At 43.5% G+C, this 25,097-nt stretch overlaps 1 protein-coding gene across 4 annotated transcripts in view; it reads right to left on the bottom strand.

Moving 5' to 3' along the window:
* arhgef38 (Rho guanine nucleotide exchange factor (GEF) 38) overlaps positions 1–25,097 on the bottom strand; it is a 91,478-nt gene that overhangs the window by 41,286 nt on the left and 25,095 nt on the right. For 2 of the 4 annotated variants that reach the window (XM_069925594.1, XM_069925595.1), the window contains exons 2-9: positions 13,318–13,499; positions 9,972–10,095; positions 9,090–9,237; positions 8,310–8,327; positions 5,330–5,529; positions 4,059–4,192; positions 2,582–2,686; positions 1,171–1,293 (exon numbers count right to left, since the gene is read on the bottom strand). In XM_069925594.1, coding sequence (XP_069781695.1) covers positions 1,171–1,293; positions 2,582–2,686; positions 4,059–4,192; positions 5,330–5,529; positions 8,310–8,327; positions 9,090–9,237; positions 9,972–10,095; positions 13,318–13,499 — 1,034 coding nt within the window. Of the gene's footprint in view, positions 1–1,170; positions 1,294–2,581; positions 2,687–4,058; positions 4,193–5,329; positions 5,530–8,309; positions 8,328–9,085; positions 9,238–9,971; positions 10,096–13,317; positions 13,500–25,097 lie in introns of those variants that run through there. The other 2 variants (XM_069925596.1, XM_069925597.1) reach the window with 2 other exon arrangements.

The raw sequence follows: 25,097 nt of genomic DNA, 5'->3' as shown, positions 1-25,097 counted from the left end.
CCGTAGGTGGTGCCGGTAGAGGACCCATGATTCGGAGCCGAACAGGAGTGTGGGTATGACAACGGCTCTGTATACGCTTATCTTTGTGAGGTTTTTCAGTTGGTTGTTTTTCCAGACTCTTTTGTGTAGTCTTCCAAAGGCGCTATTTGCCTTGGCGAGTCTGTTGTCTATCTCATTGTCGATCCTTGCATCTGATGAAATGGTGCAGCCGAGATAGGTAAACTGGTTGACCGTTTTGAGTTTTGTGTGCCCGATGGAGATGTGGGGGGGCTGGTAGTCATGGTGGGGAGCTGGCTGATGGAGGACCTCAGTTTTCTTCAGGCTGACTTCCAGGCCAAACATTTTGGCAGTTTCCGCAAAGCAGGACGTCAAGCGCTGAAGAGCTGGCTCTGAATGGGCAACTAAAGCGGCATCATCTGCAAAGAGTAGTTCACGGACAAGTTTCTCTTGTGTCTTGGTGTGAGCTTGCAGGCGCCTCAGATTGAAGAGACTGCCATCCGTGCGGTACCGGATGTAAACAGCGTCTTCATTGTTGGGGTCTTTCATGGCTTGGTTCAGCATCATGCTGAAGAAGATTGAAAAGAGGGTTGGTGCGAGAACACAGCCTTGCTTCACGCCATTGTCATATACCCACTAATATTTGACACTTTACTCCGGGGAAAAGATTCTGACTGGCCCACTAATGATTTTCTAAACCTCTCATCAGGTCTCCCTTCAGGATCTGACGCTTCAGAGAAAACATCTCAAGTTTGTCTGACTTCTCATAGCTCATACTCTTGAATCCAGACAACATCTTGGTAAAACTTCTGTACGCTTTCCAAAGCTTCCATATCCTTCTTGTAATGGATGACCAGAATTACACACAATACTCCAAGTGTGGCCTTAACATAGTTTTATATCATTGCAACATGACCACCTTCCTCATATTCAATGCCCTGCCTGATGATGCCAAGCTTACCTTCTTTATCATCCTCTCTACTTGTGTGACCACTTCCAATAAGCTATGGACCTGGACCTCCAGATCCTCTGAACATCAATGCTTTATAGAATCCTGCCACTGGCTGTATACATTCTCCTTATATTTGACTTCCTGGAAGATTGGTCCCTGAATTAAAGTGGATTATAATGAGTCTTTGAAAAATCACAATATTCAAAAAAAATAGTACTTACAAAACTTTCAAAAGAGTTTTGATAGTTTTTGAGTTCCTGTAGAGAGTCACCATTGGTTTGGTTGGAATCTTGAAAAATCCTTTGAAGATCATGGACATTCTGAACGGCCAATACCATACCTTCCTGAGCAAGAACATGGTCAAATGGTCAAACATGCATCAATGTGCGGCGCTGCCTTAAGAAGGCAGCCAATATCGTAAAGGACCCTCGTCACCACCTCTTCTCAATGCTACCTTTGGTCAGAAGGTACAGAAACCTGAAGACCAGCACCTCTAGGTTCAAGAACAGTTTTTACCCCTCAACGACTATCAGACTCTTGAACCCCTCCTTGTTACACACTGATCAGGACTGGTCCAACAACACAAAAGGACTGTCTGAACTATTGCTGTCACTTTATTGCATGAGGATTATTGGGTATTTATGATTAATCTGCTTCTTTTATTTATTGTTTCTTTTATTTCAATTAAGTAGATTCATGTAGTTTTTTAGTGTTTACTGTGGTTGTTTTTCTTTATAATGTACCTGTTCAGCTATAGCAAGTAAGAATTTCAGTGCGTATGTACATTGTGAATGACAATAAACTATTATTATCAAACATTAACTCAAAACATTAACCAGAATATCCTACGAGAGAATGGAGTAAATGAGATAACACACTGGCAGGTGAGACAGATAGGATATCAAATGTTTAAGAGGCATTTAGACAGGTAGACGAGCAGATAGAGAACAGAGATATCAACAATATTGTCATACACATTGTGCAATATTCATATGCACCAAATTTCTTACTTTCAACAGGGTACTTAAAAAAAAAAGAATCACCACAGTATACTTACAATCATATCTTTATGTCTACATATGATTATTATGTGCTGTGTATTGTACGTGTGTGCCCCTTGATCTGGAGAAACGCTGTTTCATTGGGTCAGATCAGTATAATCAGATGATGATAAACTTGAGCTTGAACTAAATTGAAAAAGAGAATAAATACAAAGGATGGAGAGTTAATAAATATTTAGTGTCCACAGTGCAAGAGAAATAAAGAGTTGTCACAACTGTGCAGGCAAGCCACTTTCTGATTGGTTATGTGCCAATGCCTGGGATTACTTAGATTGCCATTCTGGTCAGTTCGGACACTGTGGGCTGAAGGGCTTGATCCTGTGTTACACCACTCCATATTCTAAGTGTACTAATGAACACTCAAATACATAGGCAAATTGATCTGCTTCAACTTGCGTCATCTTTCCACAGCACCCTGTTTCATTCAGAAATGTGCAAGCGAACCTCTGTCCCAGAAGGTTGACTAACTTCTTGACTGAACATGTGTGAATATATGATTACCCCTGCAACCCAGACAGAACCAAGCAGCCTTTTGTTGGTGACCGGCTCAGGTGCCTGCACGTACACCCACCTGGATGTAGTGAAGGTAGGAGGATGTGTTCTTTACACAAAGTCTCACAGCCTTCTCCAAGTTTCGAAACATTTTTTCCTCTCGGTCGAAGATCTCGTCTTTGACCTGTATCCAAGTATGAAGCAAGTGTACCCATTAAAGGACATTCCTGACAACAGCAAGGCCTCGATAACACCAACTGCACAGATTCCTGCAACTTAACTGTGAATAGCTCAGGTACAGTGGTGCTTCTTTTTCAACAGGAATAAAATTATGAGGGGAAATAGTAGCAAATACCAGAAGACATCTCTAAAAGACGAATGGAGGAAAGTGTAGGAGAGATGGGTGGTGGGTGCCTGGAATGCATTGCCAGGGATGGTGAAGAGAGTCTGTAGAAGACTCTTAGACAGGCAAATGACTGTAAGAAAACTACAGAATTATGGGCATATGGTTCGGAAGGGTGAGATTGTTGTGGAGTAGGTTTATATAGGTCTGCACAACATTGTGGGCTGACGAGCCTGGACTGTGCTGGAATGTTCTATGCTCTGTGTTTTGTGGTGCTGATGTTTTTTTCCCATAATTTTCTGTTTTAATTGCATCTGCCAGTAACTTGATTGGTTGGGTGGTGAAGATGGGGGAGTGGTGAGGATGGAGTAATGGTGAAGACGGGTGAGTGGGGAAGATGGGGGAGCGGTGAGGATGGGGGAGCGGTGAGAATGGCGGGGTGGTGAGGACGGGGGAGTGGTGAGGATGAGGGAAAATGAGGATTGGAGAGTGGTGAAGATGGAGGAGTGGTGAGGATGGGGGAACGGTGAAGACAGGCGAGTGGTGAAGATGGGGGAGGGGTGAGGACGGGGGAGCGGCGAGAATGGGGGAAAGTGAGGATGGGAGAGTGGTGAAGATGGGGGGAGTGGTGAGGATCAGCGAGTGGTGAGGATGGGAGAGCAGTGAAGATGAGGGAGCGGTAAGGGTGGGTTAGCGTTGAGGATGGGGGAGTGGTGAGGATGGGTTAGTGGTGAAGATGGGGGAGTGGTGAAGATGGGGGAGCAGTGAGGATGGGGGAGCAGTGAGGACGGGTGAGTGGTGAGGATGGGAGAGTGGTGAAGATGGGAGAGCTGTGAGGATGGGGAGCGGTGAGGATGGGGGAGCTGAGAGGATGGGAGAGTGGTAAGGAGGGGCATAGATTTAAGTTGAGTGAGGAATGATTTTAATGGAACCTAAGGGGCAAAGTTTCCACACTGAGGGTGGTGGATATGTGGAACGAGCTGTAAGAAGTGGTGGGGACAATTACAATGCTTAACAGACATTTTTGAGGGAAATGACTAAACCCGGGCAAACTGGTTGGATCACGTTCTGTAGGGAAGAGTTGGGCCAAATGGCTTGCTCTGTGTTGTAAAACTCCAAGGCAGTATGCTTGAAAGCGAACAGTGGTGGTAACAGGGGACTTACCATCAGAATCTCAGCTCACGGATGTAGTGTAGAAACAAAGGGCAGTTACCTGTGGTTCTCCTCCAGTAAGGATTTTCAGGTGGCTGGTGACACGGTTGGACTTCTTCCTGATGGAACGGATGTTCACCTTGGACAACTTGTCCCTGAGTGTCTCATCCTCATCGCTTCTCTTGTACTTCATCACTGAGGAACACATTGCAAGTAGAATTAATCAGTGGTGCACAGGGAATTTCAATGGTTCTCTCTCTGGGACAGGACACAGAACTTCAGTGGAGGAGTGGGATTTCCTCACTTGATATGACAGCCATGATTGAGTTGGTTTTATCAAGTGATATCCTGACCAAGGGGTGATGTTTTACAGACATCCCAAGGGTGGGATGTGGGGGAAAGCCATATCTGCAGAGGGGCAGGTTAGCAAGGCAAAGGTTTATGTAAATTCAAGAACCTGTGCACTTTGGCGTCACAACAAGACAGAATTCTGAGTTCCAGGGAGCTGGTGATAGCTCAAGGATCGGAGCGGTGAAAACCTGCAACTTATTCAGTAAATAACCAGCCAACTGGGTTCAAATAGAGGAAAGCTAGTCATACACTGCTCACTAGTCAAAGTCCAGGTCTCCTCGTCCACAATGAGATAAACATGGTTCAATGTTGACACACTCCCCCAAATAAAGGGTAGAATCAACTCCATTTGTGTGCAATTTTGAAAGGAACCACCAGTGGCTCTAAACTACGCTGTCGAAGAGTTCCTCCAGCACTTCTGTGTTCTGCACTAAATTTCCAGTCTGACACTGATTCCTCACAGCGGAAGGTAGTGTCGGAGGCAGGGATGCTCCCAGCAGGAATGAATTCTCTTCCCCTGCAGGAAGTAACAGACCCTCCCCCTGCAGGGAGTAACTACCTCTCCCCTCCACAGGAATTAACTGTCCCTCCCCCTGCAGGAAGTATCTCAGTAGGATGTAACTGTTCCTCCCCCTGCAGAACCTGCCCCTCCCAATGGGAACTGTCCTACCTCAGCAGAAACTGCCCCTCCCAGCATGAAGTAACCACCCGTTCTAGTGGGAAAGGAACTGCTCCTCCCTCAGCAGTAACTGCCCCTTACTGCAATGTAACTACCTCTTCCCCAGCATGAACAGGTAATGGGACAGGCAAATAAGTCCTGGCCCAGCCTGACAAACCCCATCTCTTGACCAGTTGCCCGCTGACATCCCTGCCCTCTGAGTGGGTGCCTCACCTGCCCTCTGCAACTGCAGGGATTCCAGACAAACCTCTCATGTGAGGCCACTTTACATTTGATGGTTTTGCTTTGAATGACCTCCTTACCCAGATCCTTCCTCCTTTTGAATTCATTGATGTTGGTGTTGATCTGCATCACAGCGACCAATGCCTCTTCGACTGGCTTGCGGTCTGCATGCAGATCTGGGGTAGACTTGTAAAGTTCGCTCAGTAACAGCGGATACCTCATCACGCGCTGGACTGGTTTAATGAGCAGCGATCCCATATCTAACAAGGTGGACTTCCCTCTGGGAAGAGAAGCAGAGGGATTCATGGATGCAGAGCAAATGTTACAGGGACAAGATAGCCTTCCTGCTACAAAAAACCTCCCCTTGGGATGGGTGAGTGACGAGTTCAGAGCAAAGGGAATAGCCCCATAGGCGGAGTGAGCTGAGGGAAGTAGATCCTCACACAGTGGCAGCAGAGATCTGGAACTCTCTTCAAGAATACGAGGGGATCTCAGAGAAACATAAAATTGTGAAAGAGATAGATAAGATAGAGGCAGGAAAGTTGTTTCCACTGGGAGGTGAGACTAGACTAAAGGTCAAACAATAAAATCTGCAAATGCTGGAGTCGAGTGCAATACACAAGTGTGCTGGAGAAACTCAATAGGTCATGCAGCATCCATAGGAAGTAAAAAGCAATCAATGTTTCAGATCTGAGCCTTTTATCAGGAACAAGAAAATAAAGAGGCAGATGGCTGAATACAAAATTGGTAGTAGGGAGGATGAGGAGAGGAGGGAGGAAGGGGGAGGGAGATTGTATGCAGAAGCTGGTGGGGTGGTTGGTGAGGACAAAAGGAAACATTGGTTATCTTTTACTTCCTAAGGATGCTGTGTGAACTGCTGAGTTTATCCAGCACTTTTGTGGAGAACTAAGGGGCATAGCCTCAAGAATCGAGGGAGTAAATACAGCAATGGTAGAATAAATGTATCCCATTGGAAAAAAGAACATATAATTTAAGAAATAACATCACAGTATTTGAACAAATTTGGGAACCGTACATGGAACACAACAGAGAAGTACTACCGCGGACCTCCACCACCTAAAATGACAGAAGGAGAAGAAGACGAAATGAACTGACCCAGTGTGTAAAAATAGATGACACAAATTTCTTGTTTATTTTCATTGTGTGATGACATTGTTTAATGGGTTTAATGTATTGTAAATGTTGAACGTTTAGTGGGTGGGGAGAGGTGTGGGAAGGAGGGAGGGAAGGGAAGGGGGAAAAGGGGAGAAAATGACACAGTGTATATTCAAGAGGGAAATGTTTATGTGTATTTTGGTCAATATGGTTCATAGTGTGAAAAATTAAAAAAATTAAAAAAATTTCCCCACATTTGCCCAGAGAATAGTGAATCTGTGGAATTCTCTTGCCCAAGGAAGCAGTAGAGATGGCCTCAATTAATATATTTGAGTTAGGTAAATTATTGCATGGTAGAGGAATTAAGAGTTCTGGGGAAAAGACAGGGAAGTGGAGTTGAATCCACAGTCAGATCAGCCACGACCTTATTGAATGACAGAGCAGGCTCGATAGGCCAGATGGATGATTCCTGTCCTATTTCTTAGGTTCATTTAAGCTCAGAAGGTCAAATCTTAGAAGGACACATGGATGTCAATGGTAGGCATCTTTGGAGAATTGATGTAGAGTGGGTTGGGGTACAAGTCTATAGCTGCCTGAATGTGGTGATACAGGTGGATATGTTAGTGAAGAAGGCCCTTGGTGTGTTTGCATTGGGCACAAGAGTTGACATCATGTAGTATTAGTACAAAACATTGCTGAGACCACAGTCACAAGACTGTTTACAGTTCTGGTATACAGGAAGGATAATTTACTTAAGGCTGTGTATACTATCTCTGGCAAGGGGAGGGGGGGTGTAATCATTTACCCAGTGAGTGTATACTGTCTCTGGCAAGGGGGGGGGGGGGGGGTGTAATCATTTACCCAGGTGGTGTATACTGTCTCTGGCAAGGAGGGGTGTGTAAACATTTACCCAGGGGTTTCGGGGTGGGGGGGGAAATGATAACTTACCTAAGGTGTATATTGTCTCGGGGTGGGGGGAATAATTAATCCAGGAGTTGTTTGCTGCCTCACACTGGATAATTTACCCAGGAGTGTATATTGCCTAAGGGGGGGGGCAGGGGATGATAATTTACCGAGGGGGTGTATACTGTCTCGGTGGGGGGGGGAGGAAAATTATTTAGCCAGGGTGTATACTGTCTCTGGCAAGGAAAGGGGGGTGTAATCATTTACCCAGGGGGTGTATAGTGTCTCTGGCAAGGAAAGGGGGGTGTAATCATTTACCCAGGGGGTGTATACTGTCTCTGGCAAGGAAAGGGGGGTGTAATCATTTACCCAGGGGGTGTATACTGTCTCTGGCAAGGAGGGGGGGGGGGTGTAAAGATTTACCCAGGGATCTCGGGGTGGGGGAGATCATTTAACCAAGGAGTGTATACAGTACATTCGTATGCACTGTAAAGAAGCTAACAGAGAACCAAAGAGTCCCAAGTCCCAAGGGTGCAATGGTGCCAGACGCAGCTTTTGCAACATCAAGGTAGGAGGTGAATCATTGGGGAGGGAGAGGGGGTGGAGAAGACACTGTTCACTGCTGCAGCAGTGTTCTGGAGCATTTTAAAACAGATACAGAAACACTGTGAACATCTGTCGGAATCCATCACTTGAACAGTAACTGTATTCTTATTTTCTCTATATTCCAGGCATGCTTTTAAAATATTCCACACCATAGTTCAGAATCCACCCCCCTGCTTTTATTATTTCAAAAAAAGTAGTTGCAATGCTTTTCAAACTGATGTCCAAATTGATCTTGGAGGGTTATGAGTAAATTCCAGGGGTAATTATTAAGTAAAATATTTTTAAGATGAATTGGTTGGGTAAATATTCATGCACTGAACAACTAAATCTTGATTGGAAGCCACAGAAGAAAGTGAAGATATTGGTCGGGAAAGGACTAAATAATGAAGCCAAGAGGAAAAGCCAAACACGTTTTAGATTAAAGTGGATACTTACTGTTCCTGATCTATTTTCCTGTTTAAAAGAAATAAACCAAAATTAAAATACGGTGAGGCAGAAAGTTGGCTTATACATTACAATCTAACTCACGATCACTAAATAAGACAGCAACTTTCAACTTCTTTCTCCAGAGGTTCATGAGATAGACCCCTATGGCTTTGGATGGAGAGTAAGATGCTATCGGATGAGTGTAGGGAGTCAACCGCAGAACAGCTGTATGGGTCAAATGGCCAGCTGCTTCCATTTCTCATTAGCTCTGAGGGCAGTTTGATCACACTGTTCTCTTACAGCTCACAGCGGATGACAACAGCGGCACCCCTCCCCTCTCCTTAGGAGAGGCCATTCAACCTAACAGGTTTACGCTGACGCACGGCATTGCTTGTATCCCTTATCTTCCTTTTCATTCTCCCACACTCTCACGAACTTCCCAACCCTTGAGCCTTGGAGTAAACTAATCCATTGCTTTCTCTTCCCGTCCGCCTTAGGAATGTGGGAACCACCTGCTGCACCACTGTGGCCCCCATTTCCCTGAGGTCTGATAACCTCGGCTCGCTTCTGATGTCGGCTGAGGCCCGCACTGGGGAGAACTCTCTTGAATGAGTGACTTTGAGATCTTTGGGCCTCACATCTCTGGGCAGCAGGTTTAATGTCTCATCCACAGCATCATTCACTGTTTTAGTCCTGCACAAAGGAGGCAGTGCCCAGTTCTCTGGACTGGGCTTCATCTGTGAGAAAGTAGACATGCTTATCATGGTTAAAAAACAACAGGCCACTCACTTCAGCACCTCAGTTTGGTTTCTTATGTGCTGCCGAATTTCTTCGTCTTTATCGTATGTTTCCAGCAAATTATTGGCATCATCATGGTGGTAACAATATATTTTATAGACTTCCTCTAAAGGAGTTTTAATCTGCAAAAATATTTCACCTGTTAAAGGAAAGGAACAAGAGCAGAAGAGTCAGTGCTGAAACAAAATGATGTTCAGCCTTGTTCAGACCAATATCAAGTCACTCAGGAGGTGGACAAGGGAGACTGCAGATGCCAGAAGACTGTAGCAATGCATAGAGTGCTGGAAGAACTCAATGGGTCAGGCATCATCTGTGGAAGGCAAGGGACCTCCCCGTGGCCAGCCACTTCAATTACGCACCCCACTGCTATGTTGACATGTCCGTCTATGCCCTCAGCGTTAGGGCTGACTGATTAGACTGCTTGCAGAAGAAACCTCCTCACTGTATCAAGTATAATGTTGCAAATAATCAAACTAAAACTAGAGCAAAAAAACAATCTCCTGGGGGAACTCAGTGGTCTGAGCTGCATCAGTGGGAGAAAAAGAATGGCCATCGTTCTGACCCAGAACCCTTTATTAGGTGGCAGTATAGTGAGGACAGGGACTAGTGGGGATTGGTGACTCAGGGAGAAGGGGTGAAGGTTCACAGACTGATGGAGAGGCAGAGGCAGTGATTGGCAGGTTATTGTCTTGCTTGACCAACTGAGTTCCTCCAGCAGATTGGTTTTTTTTTTGATCCAGATTCCAACATCTGCTGTCTTTCGTGTGTCTCCAGTTAAACTGTGAGTAAACAATTTGTGTGTTGCAAATCTATAAGACTCATTCTGGAGTCTTCCCTCGATAAACACAATATCCCTGAACATTGCTTCCATACCAATCATTTGCATTTCTGGTTCTTCCTCAGCGATAGCATACTCCAACATTGACAAGAGCTTGGCGGATATCTGATGGACTGATTCGATGTTACTGAACAAGCCATCCACATCAAGACACTCAATCTGCAGAGAGAAATTGGCATTAATGCACAAAGATTCTTCATATCAGATACAAGGCAATCCAGTTGTAGTGCCAGTTGATGAAGCGGACAAAGACGATGTGGTCAAACAATATTCATGGCTTTTATTAGCAGAAACTTATGGTACAATAATGAAAGACAATGGGTGCATATACAGTTATACCCAAGGGGAGTGTCTTTATCGTTAGAGATAATGGACAGGCAATGTTAGTACAGCAAGGCTCACCAGAGGGGAGACAGGCAGCTTAGCAGAGATTCACCACACCAGTTTAGTCCAACTGCCAATTAAGAATCATTGATTGTAACGATAATGTATTTATTGTCTTGCACATTGCATAAGCACCATAATTTTTACTTGCTGCAGGAGAACAGGTATTTAATCAAAGAACAGTTATAATTGTATACCTTAAATTAAAAAGAGAAAGTAAATACAAAAGATGCATTTTGCTTCCTCCATGAATTTAGGATTTATTGCAGATCATACAGACCTGATAACTTGCAAAGGAAAGAGCCATTAAAAAATTACGCACGAGCAAGATTGAGTGAGCTTGGGCTTCTCCCTTTGGAGTGACGAACGATGAAAGGTGACTTAATGCTTTGGACTCCTTGTCCCAGTTTTCCAGGACAACCAACAAGCAGATATACTCGGTGTCCTGGTTTCTGGGACTGGTTTTATGCCCAACTGGTTTGTACTGTACTTTACTACTGTAAAGGTTTACCCATGGATCTAGTCTGGAGTATATATGATGAAAGCTGGAGCCCAAAGGGTTAATGGAGGTATCTAAGATTATGAAAGGCTTAGACAGGGTGGACACCCAGGGTTTTTTTTTCCTGGGGCGACAATAGCAAACAACAGAGGACATCTGAGTGGAGGAAAGTTTAGGGGAGAAGTCAGAGGTAAGATTTTTTAAACACAGAGAATAGTGGGTGCCTGAAATGGTGGTGAAAGCTGGTACCACTGGGACATTTAAGATTCTTAGACAGGCACGTGGAAGTAAGAAAAGTAGAGAGTTGTGGGTGTTAGGTAGGGAAGGTTCAGATCGTTGTAGAGTAGGTTTACAAAGGATGGCACATCTAGGATGAAGGGTCTGTGCTGTGCTCCATTAACCCTTTGGGCTCCAGCTTTCATCATATATACTCCAGACTGGATCCATGGGTAAACCTTTACAGAAGTACAGTACGAACCAGCTGGTGGTTGGGTATAAAACCAGTCTACTGAGGTCTATATATGGTTAAAGTCTGGAGCAATGGTTGTTGACTCTGAGCATTCCTTTACTTTCTGGGAGACTACCTATAACAAACTCCACTGACCTCCAAGTAGCCTCTTCCCAGACCACTGATGGAATTCTTTTGTTTTGGTGGGAAAATCTTTCAAGCATTTCCATTTTATTTTTCATCAGATTTACAAACTTATTTTACACACATAAAAGTGCTGGAAGAACTTAGTAGGTCAGGCAGCATCTGCAGAAGGCAATGGGCAGTTGACTCTCCGGGCCTGAGGCCTTCTTCAGGGATTCTGAAGATTGGGCAAAGGCTCAGTTCAGAAGGTGGAAGGGAGAGGAAAGGGGATGAGCACAGGCTTACAGATGATAGGAACTGAGAGGAGGTGAGAGGACTCAAAGTTCCTCAGTGTGCATATAACGGATAACCTATCCTGGACTCTCAATACCAGCACCTACACTTCCTAAGGAGGTTGAGGAGGGCAAGGCTACCAGACCCCCATCTTGACATTTTGCAGGAGCACAACTGAGAATATCTTATCTGACCGCATCATTGTGATGTACGATAGCTGCAAAGCATTGAACCAGAGGTCAGTACAGTGGATCATCAAAATGGCCGAGAATATCACTGAGGTTTTCCTTTCCTTTATTGATGACATTTACTGGGAAGGTTGCTTAAATAAAGAATGGTTGAGGACCCTTTCCACCCAGCACACACTATCTTTGACCCACTGCTATCAGGAAGGAAGTGCAGGAGCATCAAAATCAGGACTTCCAGGCTGCGATATACCGTCCTCCTGCAAGGCTGTGAGATTGGTGAATAATATCCTGTAACCTTGCGACCCTTATAAATGAAATGAGTAAGTTATTCCCAAATATTTAGACTATTTATTTTATATTATATCTTTTTATATATATATATATATAATATATATATATATGTATATGAGATTATTATGTGTGTGCACCGTGGGCTGGAAAAATGCTGTTTTATCGGGTTGTATATGTACAGTCCAGGTGCTAATAAATGACATTGTGAGGTGATGGGGAGAGACAGAGGACTGAGAATGATCCTCTCTGTCAGGAGGAAGGAAGGGAAGCGGTGAGGAGCTGTGTCACTATTTTGAGCCTACCGCTCTCCATGCTGCCTGACCAACTGAGATCCACTGAGATCCTCCAGCACTTTGTGCCCTTTTCCACTTCTCCAGCATCTGCAGACTCTCGTTTTATATGTTATTTATTAATTATCTTTCCTGCCTCGCTACAGACCTATAACACACCACCAGTGGACCACAGGCTGAGAAGTGCTGCACCAATATGTTATTGCATGCTGATGGGAGCCTTTGCTAACCAGATGACATCACTAACCAGTAGAGGGAGCTAAACAACAGGGACACAACCTGGTAAGATATTAAAAGATTACAGTACACAAATGTGCTGGACAAACTCAGCAAGTCACAGAGCATTCAATGGAAGGTAACCAAAATTTTGGCCCTGAGCACTTGGCAAATTCAGGATAAAAAAGATGAAATTACATCTATAAAAGGGGAATGAAGTTGAGAGAGGGGCCCTTATGTGATAGGACAGAAGGTGTGAGAGGTGGAGAGACAAGTAGAGGGAGAGACCACTAGGAAAAGGGAGGAGGAAGATGTTAGAGAGGAAATAAGTTCGGGAGTAGATAAAGATATGAAATAATGGGACCAAATGGGATGGGGGTCCACCTAAAATTGGAAAAATCGATTGGATAAGGTTGTTCAGGGGGAATAGGATAAGTTGTTCCTCAAGTTTACATGTGGCCTTGCCCTGACAATGGATGAGGCCAAGGACAGACATGTCACTGTAGGAATGGTTGGGGGGGAGTTTAAATGTTTGGTATAGGAAGCTCAAATGTAGACCCAAAATAGAGCATGGGTGTACGCCTGCTATCTGACCTGTGAGTTCCTCCAGCAATTTTTGTCTGCTCAGGTCCTGTATTAAAAGATTACCTGTTTCTCACGTAGTGGTTGTACAACTTGAGTGATGCACAGATCCAAGTCTTTGAAGTGGTCTTTCTCAGTTTGTACCAGTTCCTCAATGACTTTTAACCTCCTGCGCATCAGGCACTCTCTCTGTTCCTTTGGGTCCAATGGAGGTGTTGCTTCAGGAATTGAATGAGGAGCCATCTTGGCTGTGGGGGAAGTTAATGAGGGAATGAGGTAGAGAATGCTGGCATGCTCTTTCTGTAGCCTCTTCCACCAATCAGTTAGACCACACATGTCAAACTCAGGTCCGCGGGCCAAATTTGGCCCGTGACGTAATTATATTTGGCCCGCAAGATCATATCAAATATGTATTAGAGCTGGCCCGCTGGCCGCCGCGCCAGTACAGTGCATGCACAGCTAATACTACAAATCCCAGAATGCTTTGCAAATGCGTTGGCGCCGGCCCGTCAGCCCGCTAATCGCCCCCACCTCCTCTCTTTACTTTCATTAGCATCTGCGACCTGTCGCCCAACTCACATGTAATAAACCCCTTACGAAAAATGGCCAAACCAAAGACAGAAAACAGGACATTTCAAGACAGGTGGGAGACAGACTATATGTTCATCATTTTAAAAGACAAACCTGTTTGTCATTGAAGCAAGTTGTTATTTTTTTGACTTGTTGGCTTGTGAAAAAAAATACATTTAAAAGGAGCTTAAAGGTCATAGAGAAATATTATTTATTGAATATTTTATTTCTCATTTGTTAATGCTTCTTCTGGAAAGAGTTTAACCAAAACTATTATTAAACATTTATTTTAATAAGAAAAAGTTTAACATTACATATGTTAAAAGAAGAGAAAACATGCAGATGTTGTTCAAAATTTTCAATAAATATTTAGTTTGGCCCATGACTTAGTCCAAGTTTTTAATTTTGGCCCTCTGTGAATTTGAGTTTGACACCCCTGAGTTAGACCATCTCTAGTCAGTATATGATTTTCCGCATCTACAATTCCCATAAAAATCTACTGCCCGCAGGTTTTGAAATGAACTGGTTCTTTATTGGGAAGGAGAGAGGAAGTTGGGAGGTAAAAGGAAATCTGGGTTCCCGTGGTTCTTAAGATTCTTCTCCCCTACCCCTCCCCCCTTTAAAGACTTCACAAAGGCTTGTGGGGTGTACAAAGCCACATTCTGAACAACAGGGGTAGACCAAAAGAATGGCAGCCAGTCACAAGTCACTGAACATAATGAAAAAAAAAACTGGATTATGAGAAAAAAAATTAAAGAAACATCAAAGCAAACAAGAGGTTTCTACATGTACAGTATATTACAAGAAAGACTGTACCTAAAGACTCCGAAAGTGTGGAAATTAATAACAGGGATGGATATAAGAAATACGAAACTAATATTTTCCATCAGTCTACTCATGGAGGACATCACAAGTATAACGGTGGGGGCGTGGACTTATTTCACAAACCATGTAAGTATTTGTAGCAACCCTGATCACAAGTTGTTTGAAAAGCAGAAGCAAAATACAACTTGATCGGGGAACTCAGCAGGTTGAGCAGCGTCGATGGGAGAGAAAGAATGGATGACATTTCGGGGCCAGAATCCTTCATCAGGACTGGGGCAGATTTTTAACCTGATGGGGGAACTCAGCAGGTTGAGCAGTGTCCATGGGAGAGGAAGAATGGTTGATGTTTCGGGGCCAGGACCCTTCATCAGGACTGGGGCAGTTTTTTTTTGCTCCAGATTCCAGCAACTCCAATCTCTTGTGTTTCCAGTTCTTAGAAAAATGAATGTGACTCTGGGAAAGCAATTCATCAGCACCCGATAACTTGCACGCACAGAGATTTGAGGAAAGTGGTTGCAGAGATGGTTGATCCATTAGTTGAAATTTTTCAAAACTCTCCATGTTCTGGGATGGAAAACAACAAATCTGGCTCCCTCTTTTGAGAATGATGGAGATAAAAATTGGGAAATTAGAGGAATAATTATTTATATCAATTGTAGGCATGAAGTTGGAGTTAACAATCAGAGAGAGAATAACTATTCATTTAGAAAAGTTTTATTCTTCAAACTAACTCAAAGGTTTGAAAGGAAAATCATGTTGAATAAACGTGCTTGTGTTCTCCAAGGACATAACAAGCAGATAGAGGGGAAGCTGTACCATAGGTTTAGTATATTTAGATCTCAAAATATATTTGTCGAAGTGTGTAAGTATGGATTGATGATGGTTGTTGCACAAAAAGTTGGGACAAACTGACCTTTCTTAGTCTGGATGTACTGTAAGTTGTGGAGTGTCCTGAAGTTATTGGCTCATGATGAATTTGCTTTTTATAGTAATGACCTGGAGGAGGGCCAGAATATTTGTTGGTGACAGGAAATTAGGTGGGGGAGAATGTTGCAATGATGGTCAAGTTTAATTTTATGATCATCCGATTGCACAAATACAATCCAACAAAACAGCATTCTCTGGTTCTCGGTGCAAAAACATGCATGGACACAACCAGACGTAACACGCATCCAGACAAATGATATATATCTGCAAAAAAATAAATATTTAAAATAAATAGCAGTCTCGGAAGGTTAATATGAGTAGTTCATTCAGTCGTTCAGCTGGATATCACGACTGTGGCAGGAGAGTGGGACAAATTTTGGTGTTAATGTGGGAATGTGTGAGGTCAGGCACTTTGATAAGAGGAGTCAAAAGGCAGACCATTATCTGAATGGAAAAACACCACAAATTGGAGGGATCCTCTGATTGCTGCTCCCTTTAGGCAGAGGGTAGTGAACCCTGCAGTCCAGTCACGGACCCCAGCTCCCTTTCAACCCCGATGCTGAGGAAGGCAGATGTAACTGAACCATTTAGCTCCACTTTGCTTCAATATGTGGAGGATGTGTTTTATGTCTCCCCCCACCCCCCCCCCACCGAGGCCCTGAACAAGATTTTGTAACTTTTGTGCGTCCAAGCCCAAAAGGGTGACAAAGTGTAAAGTGAGAAACTAAACCTCAAACTTTAAGAATAACTATCCAAGAAACTTTGATTTGCAATAGATCTATTAAGAAATTTATCTCTGTTATGTCTACATTATTGCAAAAGGGAACTCAAAAGCAAGGAAATCATAGATCTAGACAGAGATGGTAAACAGATTTGAATATAAGTATTGGGGAGAAAAAATGGTTGAAATTACATTATGACAATATGACAAACACATTAAATGTTAAAGATTGGTTCAATATAATGTTTTTATATCAACTGTATCTTACTCCAAAAAATCTAAATAGATTGAAATCAGGTGTAATCAGGTACCTTCTTCATTCTATGTGGTCATGTTCAAAATTGAGGCCATTTTGGATAGAATTAGGAAAATTTCTAGAACAAGTTTTGGGAGATAAAGTTCCACAAGATCCAATGCTCTTTTTATTGGGTAATATTTTGGTGATAAGACCAAAATTGAAATTGAATTTTTTTTCTAAAGAAACTTGTGAAAATTGCAAGAAAATGCAGAGCAGTGACATGGAAATCAGACTCCATTTAGGAATGGAAAGATGACATGCAGAAATATATATCTATAAACCTCTTGTGAAAATTACATATAATCAAAGGAATAAATATGATAATTTTTTTTGAAAATTTGGTGCCCATACTTACATATTGTAGGTTGTAGTGGCAGCTAAATGTAGTCAGGAAGAACAAGACCAGTAGTCAGTGGGCTCATTTGCACTCCAGTTGTTTATTGAAACTTACCGCGCTACACCTTATAAGGATATGGGTAAGTCCTGCCCTCGCCACCAGTAACGACATCATGTTGCCCTCCACACATACAGACCCGACCCGGCTGGCGGAAAAGATGACCTCGGCGGTGCCATCTTGATGTGGCTGCTCCGCTGCTGTGACCGTAACACGCAGAGCTGGTTAGCTGCCATCAGTGATGTGCACCGTCACAAGGTATTAATTTATAAAGGGTTTTCCTTGAACCTCATGAAACCCCTTGGGATAAGTAAATGAATGATATTGAGAAGGCAAAGTTGAGTGAATGGTGATGATATTTTGGTAACCAGGTTAATTTTTTTTTTCTTTGACTATACTCTTTTTTTCTATCTTTTTCCTTTTCTTTTTCTTTTTCTTTTTTTACCACTCTTTGAGGATTATAATTTAAGGGGAGGGGTTGGTGGGATTTTGGGGGGGTATAATATATAATTGATTTGGAATATATGAATATTATTCTTTGTATCTGGATATTAATTCATGAAGTTTAAATAAAATATTCAAAAAAAGAGAGAACAATATCCAACAATTATCAGGCTCTTAAAACTCCCTGTACTACCCTAACTGTAATCCCAAACTACTCTTGGACCACAAACACAGCTGTCTGCAATACTGAAATCTCACTGTTTTTCTTGCACTATCTACGATGTGTCATTCCATCCTTTTATACTTATTGTTATCTCTTTCTGCCTTGGCAGAGTGTGGTAATTTACTTTATACTGTTGCAGTTGGTGTATTTATGTACCTGTGTGGCTACAGCAAGTAAGAATGTCCCTGCATCTGGTCATTGTGCTTATGTATATGACAATAAACTCATTACTCATCTAGGTGTTCTTGTGAATGAATTACAAAGGATAAACAGACAGGTGTGGCAAGAATTTAGCAAATCAAATAGCCACTGGTGTCATTGTTGGGGATGTGGAAGTTTAGAAATAAGGAAATATGGTTATAATGGTTCAGGATACAAGTGAGGCCACGCCCAGGGTACTGTACACAGTTTTGGTCCTTTCATTTAGGAATGGATATAATGGCTTAGAGGTAGTCCAAAGAGATTCACTAGGCTAAATCCTGAGATGAGAATGTTCTTCTATCACTTAATCAAGAAATTGAGAGAGGTTGGGATTGAGACCTGGGGCAGATTGGTCATGATCATACTTAATAGTGGGTAGGATTGAGGGATGAGTAGTCGCCTGCTCGTTTCTTATGCTCCATCTCAGCATTTTAAAGGATGTAAATGAAACATTTTCGATAATATTCAGATCTCTTGCAAAGTTCAATCAATTCAGGAACTGTTGCTTTGGAATGAGGAACTGTGGAAGGAGATCTGCAAAGTAGGGACACATATAATTTGTTTGTCTGACAGTAAACAAGAAAATCTGCAGACGCTGGGGTCAAATGCAGGACACAAAACTGCTCCCTCCATGGTCATTCCTTCCCACCAATCACCCCTTGGTACCTACCTCTGTCTCTGTAAGAAATGCTACACTTGCACTTCCTCCCTCACCACTATCCAGACCCCAAACAGTCCCTCCAAGTGAAGTAACTCTTTGCTTGTGAACCTGTGGGGGTCATTTGCTGCATTCGGTGTTCCTATTGTGGCCTCCTCTACATCGGGTTACTGGTTGCAGACTGGGAGATCATATAGCTCTTAACTCTGTCTGCTGCAAAAACTGGTGAATATGATAGACAATTTCAAGCTGAACACAAAGATGATTTCAGATTTGCTTTATCGCGTAGGAAATTTGAGGAACATTAAATTAACTTTTATTCAGTTTAGCATGTTCAATCTCATAATGATGCTGACACATTGTGCAGGTTCTAAAAATGTTTTGCTGTTGATTTTCATTTGTATCCAGAATCTGATGCCTCTCATGTCAGTGTCCAACAATAGTCGGCCACCATGGATGGATTCCAGCCGCTCTGATACCATTTTTCCATGGTCGCAATGTGCTGGGGAAACCTTTCACTATGTTCGTCACTAGGCCCTTCCGTGCAGTGAAAAAGCCCGACTGTAAAGGCAAAGATTCTCTGCTGTTACGTTGGGAGATTTACCTCTATGAATGCACCATGGCTGACTCCAAGGCACCAACTGCAACCCTCTTGGGAAAGAATCATCGGCAGACCACTACGCTCCGTCGCCTCACATGAATGTACTACTGCTGCAAGTGGCTGGTTAGGGGTGGGCTGATGATGTTGTGATGACGCTGTCAGCCAGCGACCCATCTCCCCTCTCTGTCCCACCCATTTGCCCCTCTCCCTCCATGTCCCCCTTAGGTCAGCAGCATTTGGCAGGAGCCGACAGGTCACGGGTAACTGGCAGGGGCCATCGGGGCAGGGCTGTCAGGGCAGGGACATACAGCAGGAGCTGTCAGGCCAGGGACCAGCCCCACCGGCCACTCTGGCACCTCACCGGGCCACTTAAGCCTTTTGGGCCACTTGTCAGCGGCTCAAAACGCGGCAGAGCAATGGCTGTCTTCCCTACTCGTAATCCCCCATGCAGTTGGAACTGTTCTGAGAAACAGAGAGCAGTTCCAGCTACATGGGGGATTATGGGTAGGGAAGACGGCCGTTGCTCTGCTGCGCATTTATGACAGGTGGCGCTACGCCACCAGTTGCCCTGCCTACATCGCCTCCTGAGGGCGCTACAAGGTGCTGCTCAACATGAATGCGACACAAGAACAGTTTTTAAGGCTGCTCCATGAAAGGTACGTTTATATTTTTCCCTCCACACTTATAGCCTCCAGTTGGAGGCTTGGCGTGAAAGGGCCTACTGACTTCACCAAGATCAGCAGGGAAGAAGTTCAAGTGTGAATGCAGGAAATGAATTTTCAATGACGTGACACTTCATGGTTTTGTATATTTGAAGTAGACAAAATATGACAGGAAATCACAAAAATAGGTTCTATCTAAAAAATGGTATGTGATAGGAAATTTAAATAAATTTTAAAATGTGAATCATAAATTTTAAATTTAGACATAGGAAGTAGGAACAGGAGTAGGCCAAAAATGGCCCATCGAGCCTGCTCCGCCATTCAATACGATCATGGCTGATCTAATTTATGACCTAACTTCACCTACCTGCCTTCTCCCCATATCCTCTAATTCCTCTATCATGTAAAAATTTATCTAACCAAATTTTAAATATGTTTAATGAAGCAGTCTCAACCACTTCCCTGGTTAGAGAATTCCAAACATTCACCACTCTCTGGGAAAAACTATTTTTCCTCATCTCTGTCCTAAATCTACTCCCCCAAATCTTGAGACTGTGTCCTCTCATTTTATTTTCCCCGGCTAGCTCAAAAAACCTTCCTACATCTATCCTATCCATACCCTTCGTAATCCTATATGTTTCTCTAAGATCTCCTCTTATTCTTCTGAACTCGAACGAATACAATCCTAGTCGATTTAATCTTTCATCATAAGTCAACCCCTTCATCCCAGCGATCAACCTAGTAAACCTCCTCTGGACCATCTCCAAAGCCAGTATATCCTTCCTCAAATATGGAGGCCAGAACTGGACACAGTACTCCAGGTGCGGTCTCACCAGTACCTATACAGTTGCAACATTACCTCCCTACTCCCGAATTCAATTCCTCTAGCGATGAAGGCCAACATTCCATTTGCCTTCTTAATAACCTGCTGCACCTGCAACCTAACTTTTTGCAATTCATGCACAAGCACTCCCAAGTCCCTCTACACAACAGCATGCTGTAGTTTTTCACCCTTTAAATAATATTCAGCTCTTTTATTTTTCTTGCCAAAGTGGATAACCTCATACTTACTAACATTGTACTCCATCTGCCAGACCTTTGCCCACTCATCTAGCTTAACTATATCCCTTTGCAGACTCTCTACATCCTCATTACAGTTTGTTCTTCCACTCAATTTGGTGTCATCTGCAAACTTGGCTACACCACATTTTGTCCCCTCCTCCAAGTTATCAATGTAAATGATGAACAGTTGTGGGCCTAACACTGACCCCTGCGGCACCCCACTTACCACTCTCTACCAACCTGAAAAACTCCCACTTATCCCGATTCTCTGCCTCCTGTCAGACAACCAATTTTCAATCCAGGCCAATATACTTCCCCGGACTCCACTTTCCTGTAACTTACTGAGAAGTCACTTGTGCGGCACTTATCAAACGCTTTCTGGAAATCCAAATATACAACATCAACCTGTTCCCCTCTATCCACCACACCCATTATATCCTCAAAGAATCCTAAAAAGTTTGTCAAACAAGGTCTTCCCTTTCTAAAACCATGCTGCGTCTGCCTGATTGAACCCTTATGTTCCAAAAGTTTCACTATTTCATCTTTAATGACGGCTTCAAGCATTTTTTCAACTACAGACGTCAAGCTAATTGGCCGATAACTTCCAGTCTTCTACCTATATCCCTTCTTAAAAAGTGGCGTGACATTTGCTGCCTTCCAGTCTGCCGGGACCTACCCAGAATCCAAGGAATTTTGGTATATGACCACCAATGCATCAACTATAACTTCTGCCATTTCCTTCAGAACCCTTGGATGCATATCATAAGGACCAGATGATTTGTCTGGCTTTAGTCCCATTAGTTTCTCCATGATAATATTTTGGCCCCAAGCCCATGCTGCCCATTTACACCCCATTAACCTATAACCCCCTGTACGTTTCGAACAGTGGGAGGAAACCGGAGTCCCAGGACAAACTCCTTACAGACAGCATGAAATTCAAACCCTGGTCCCCCATCGCTGGTGCAGTGACAGTGTTGCACTAACCACCACGCCAACCATGCCACCCATTTTTAAGGTGATCTTCATGATCAGCAACCCAAAAGTGTTCAGGAAGTAAATTCTTCATTGTCCAGTGGAACAGACCTCTCATTAAAGAAAGATAACACCTTGCATTATTTAATTGTATTTTTCTTTTTCACCCTATATCCTCACTTTTTATTGAAACATGACTGTATTTGAAAATATAAGCCGATGTTTCAAACACAATGGTTACAGGAAAGCAAAGCAGGGAATAGAACGAATGGAATTTCTCTGTGAGACAGTATACTCAATGGGCTGGATGGCCCAAAATAATACAGAAATAAAAGACTTTGTCTGGAGTTATTCAAGAAGAGGCTAGTGCAAAGATTATGCATTGATTGATGAATATTTATTCAAATATCTACTCATCCTGTGAATAAATCTTTCAGTCTAAAAACCAGCCAATATTTGATGAGGAAACAGTGAATCAACATCAAATGCTCTTTGAGCCAGTTTGTTCAATGGACATTCAATGACCAGGCAGTGATCTCAAAGAGAACCTGGAGAGATTGTGGGCTTCCTGTAACCATGGCTGTAAACATGGGGGATCAACCAGTCCACTGAGCTTTGAACTCAGTCCTTCCCATGTCTGATCCCAAGCATAAACTCAGGATAAGTCTCGAGATGAAAGGCCACACCTCTTCCAGTTGGGATATGGGATTGGGCCATTGGTGGGCAGAAGCCACAGCAGAAACCAAGAAATCCAAAAAAACATGGGGTTAGTAGGTTAAGAGGGTGTAATTGGACAGCATGAATTTCATAAGCCGGAAAGGCCTTCTACTGTGCTGTATTATTAAAGTTAAATCAGCTCTGAAAGATCAGACACAGAACTCCTGTGGACACTGGGAAAGGTCAGAGTTGGTGAACTAAAGCAAGACTCTTTCTTTCGCTTGGAACCTGCAGAATGTTATCTGGCTGACAACAGTTACTGAGGTGATGTTGGAAACATTGGTGGGTAGTTCTCAAACATCAGTATCCCAGCATTGCAGCACTACTATGAACAGACAATCCCATTGGGTTGCCAAGAAGAGTGCAGGCAGCTCGCTGTGGCTGTTTTTAGCTTGGGCCCAGCAGTCAAACGGCTCACTCCAGGCCACAGGTTACTAGGAACCAGGAGTCAGCTCCAAGAATTGTGAAAGTGCGATGGTGAGCTCACCTTGGGGGCGGACGGCTTCCTGATGTTTTGTTGCTTTGGGAAGCTTATGGAAGGGGTTTACCAGGATGCTGCCTGGTTTACCAGGTGTGAGTTATAGGGAGAGGCTGGACAAGGAGGATAGATGCAGAAAGAGTCCACCGAGTCAGTGTGGGTGGAAGTCAGAAATAGGAACGGAGCTACCTCTGTGCTGGGAGTAAGTCTATAGGCCTCCAAATAGCCCTTGGGACACCAAGAAGCAGATAAGCAGGCAGATTTTGGAATGGTGTGGGAAATATAGGGTTGTAGTTATGGGTGATTTCAACTTCCCTAATAATGACTGACACCTATTGACTGCAAGAGGAATTGATGGGGCTGAATTTGTCAGGTGTGTACAAGAAGGATTCCTCAACAATATGTGGACCGGCCGACTAAAGGAGAGGTCATACTGGATCTAGTTCTGGGGAATGAACCTGGTCAGGTGGCGGACCTCTCTGTGGGGAAGCATTTTGGAGAGAGTGACCACAACTCCCTTAGATTCAACATACCTATGGAAAAGGATATAAACAGTCATACTGGGAAAGTGGTTAACTGGGGAAGGGATAATTATGAAGGGATGAGCCAGGAACTAGCAAGAATAAATTGGAAACAGATGTTTAAGGATGAAAGCACAGAACTAATGTGGAGGAAGTTGAGGGACCACTTGAGCAGGGTTCAAGGTAGGTTTGTCCAACTGGGACAAGGAAAAGATGGCAGGAAAAGGGAACAGTGGCTGACAAAACAAGTCAGGCCTCTAGACAAGAGGAAGAAGGAAGCATATGTTAAATGTAGGAAGAAGGAAACGGGAAGGGCTCATGACAATTATATTGTGGCCAGGAAGTAGCTTAAGAAAAGACTTAGGAGACCTCAAAGGGGGAATGAGAAGGCCTTGGAATGTAGAATTAAGGAAAGCCCCAAGGCATTCTATGTGTACGTGAAGAACAGAAGGATTACAAGAATGAAGGTGGAGCCGCTGAAGGATAAGGGAAACTACATATGTCTGGAAGTGGAGGATTGGGGAAGGTCCTAAATAAATACTTTGCTTTAATATTCACAAGAGAAAAGGATCTTGATCATGGTGAGATCGAAATTGAACTGGCCTGTGCACTAGACAATGTGGAGATTAAGGAGGAGGAAGTGTTGGATTTTTAAAACAACATCAAGATTGATGTCCTCGGGGCTGGATGCAATATACCCTAGGTTGCTGTGGGAAATGAGGGAAGAGATGGCTGGGGCAGTAGCTATGATCATTGAATCCTCATTGGCCACAGGGGAGGTACCAGAGGTTTGGAGAATGGCAAATGAGTCCCCTTGATTAAAAAAAGTTAATAGGGAGAATCCTGGGAATTATAGACTGGTTTTATGTCAGTGGTGTGCAAACTAATGGAGAGGATGCTTAAAGATAGGATCTATGAGCATTTGGAGAAGTACAGACTACTCAAGGATGGTCAGCATGGCTTTGTGAAGGGAAGATCATGCTTCATGAGTCTAATTGAGTTTTTTGAGGAGGTAACAAAAGAAATTGATGAGGATAGGGCAGTAGATGTGGTCTACATGGATTTTAGCAAGGCATTGGGCAAGGTCCCCCTTGAGAAACTCATCCAGAAAGTCATGAGGCACAGGATCAGTGAAACCTTGCTGTGAGGATAAAAATTTGGCTTGTAGGAAGAAAGCAGAGAGTATTAGTGGAACAAAAGTATTCTGACTGGAGGTCGGTGACTAGTGGAATTCCGCAAGGATCTGTTCTGGGACCCCTGGATGAAGAGACAGAAGGATGGGTCAGTAAGTTTGTGGATGACTGACTGTACTTTTTCAACCCAATGTGCTCCTTCCCCTTCCCCTTCTTCCCTCCTCTCCTCCCCCAACCTCCCCAAACTTTTTATTCAGGGACCTGCTTGTTTTCTTCTTATCCCTCACGATGGGCTCAGGCCCGAAACGTTGGTCACTCTTTACTTCCCTGGATGCTGTTTGACCTGCCGAGTTTCTCCAGCATGTTTGTGTACTGCCCTTGACCCCAGCATCTGCAGATACACTTATTTAATTCCATTTTGTGGAGGAGGAGGGCCTGT

This window comes from Narcine bancroftii, chromosome 3 (genome assembly GCF_036971445.1).
Source record: "Narcine bancroftii isolate sNarBan1 chromosome 3, sNarBan1.hap1, whole genome shotgun sequence".
Lineage (NCBI taxonomy): Eukaryota > Metazoa > Chordata > Chondrichthyes > Torpediniformes > Narcinidae > Narcine > Narcine bancroftii.
This window is presented reverse-complemented; position numbering and strand designations above follow the sequence as displayed.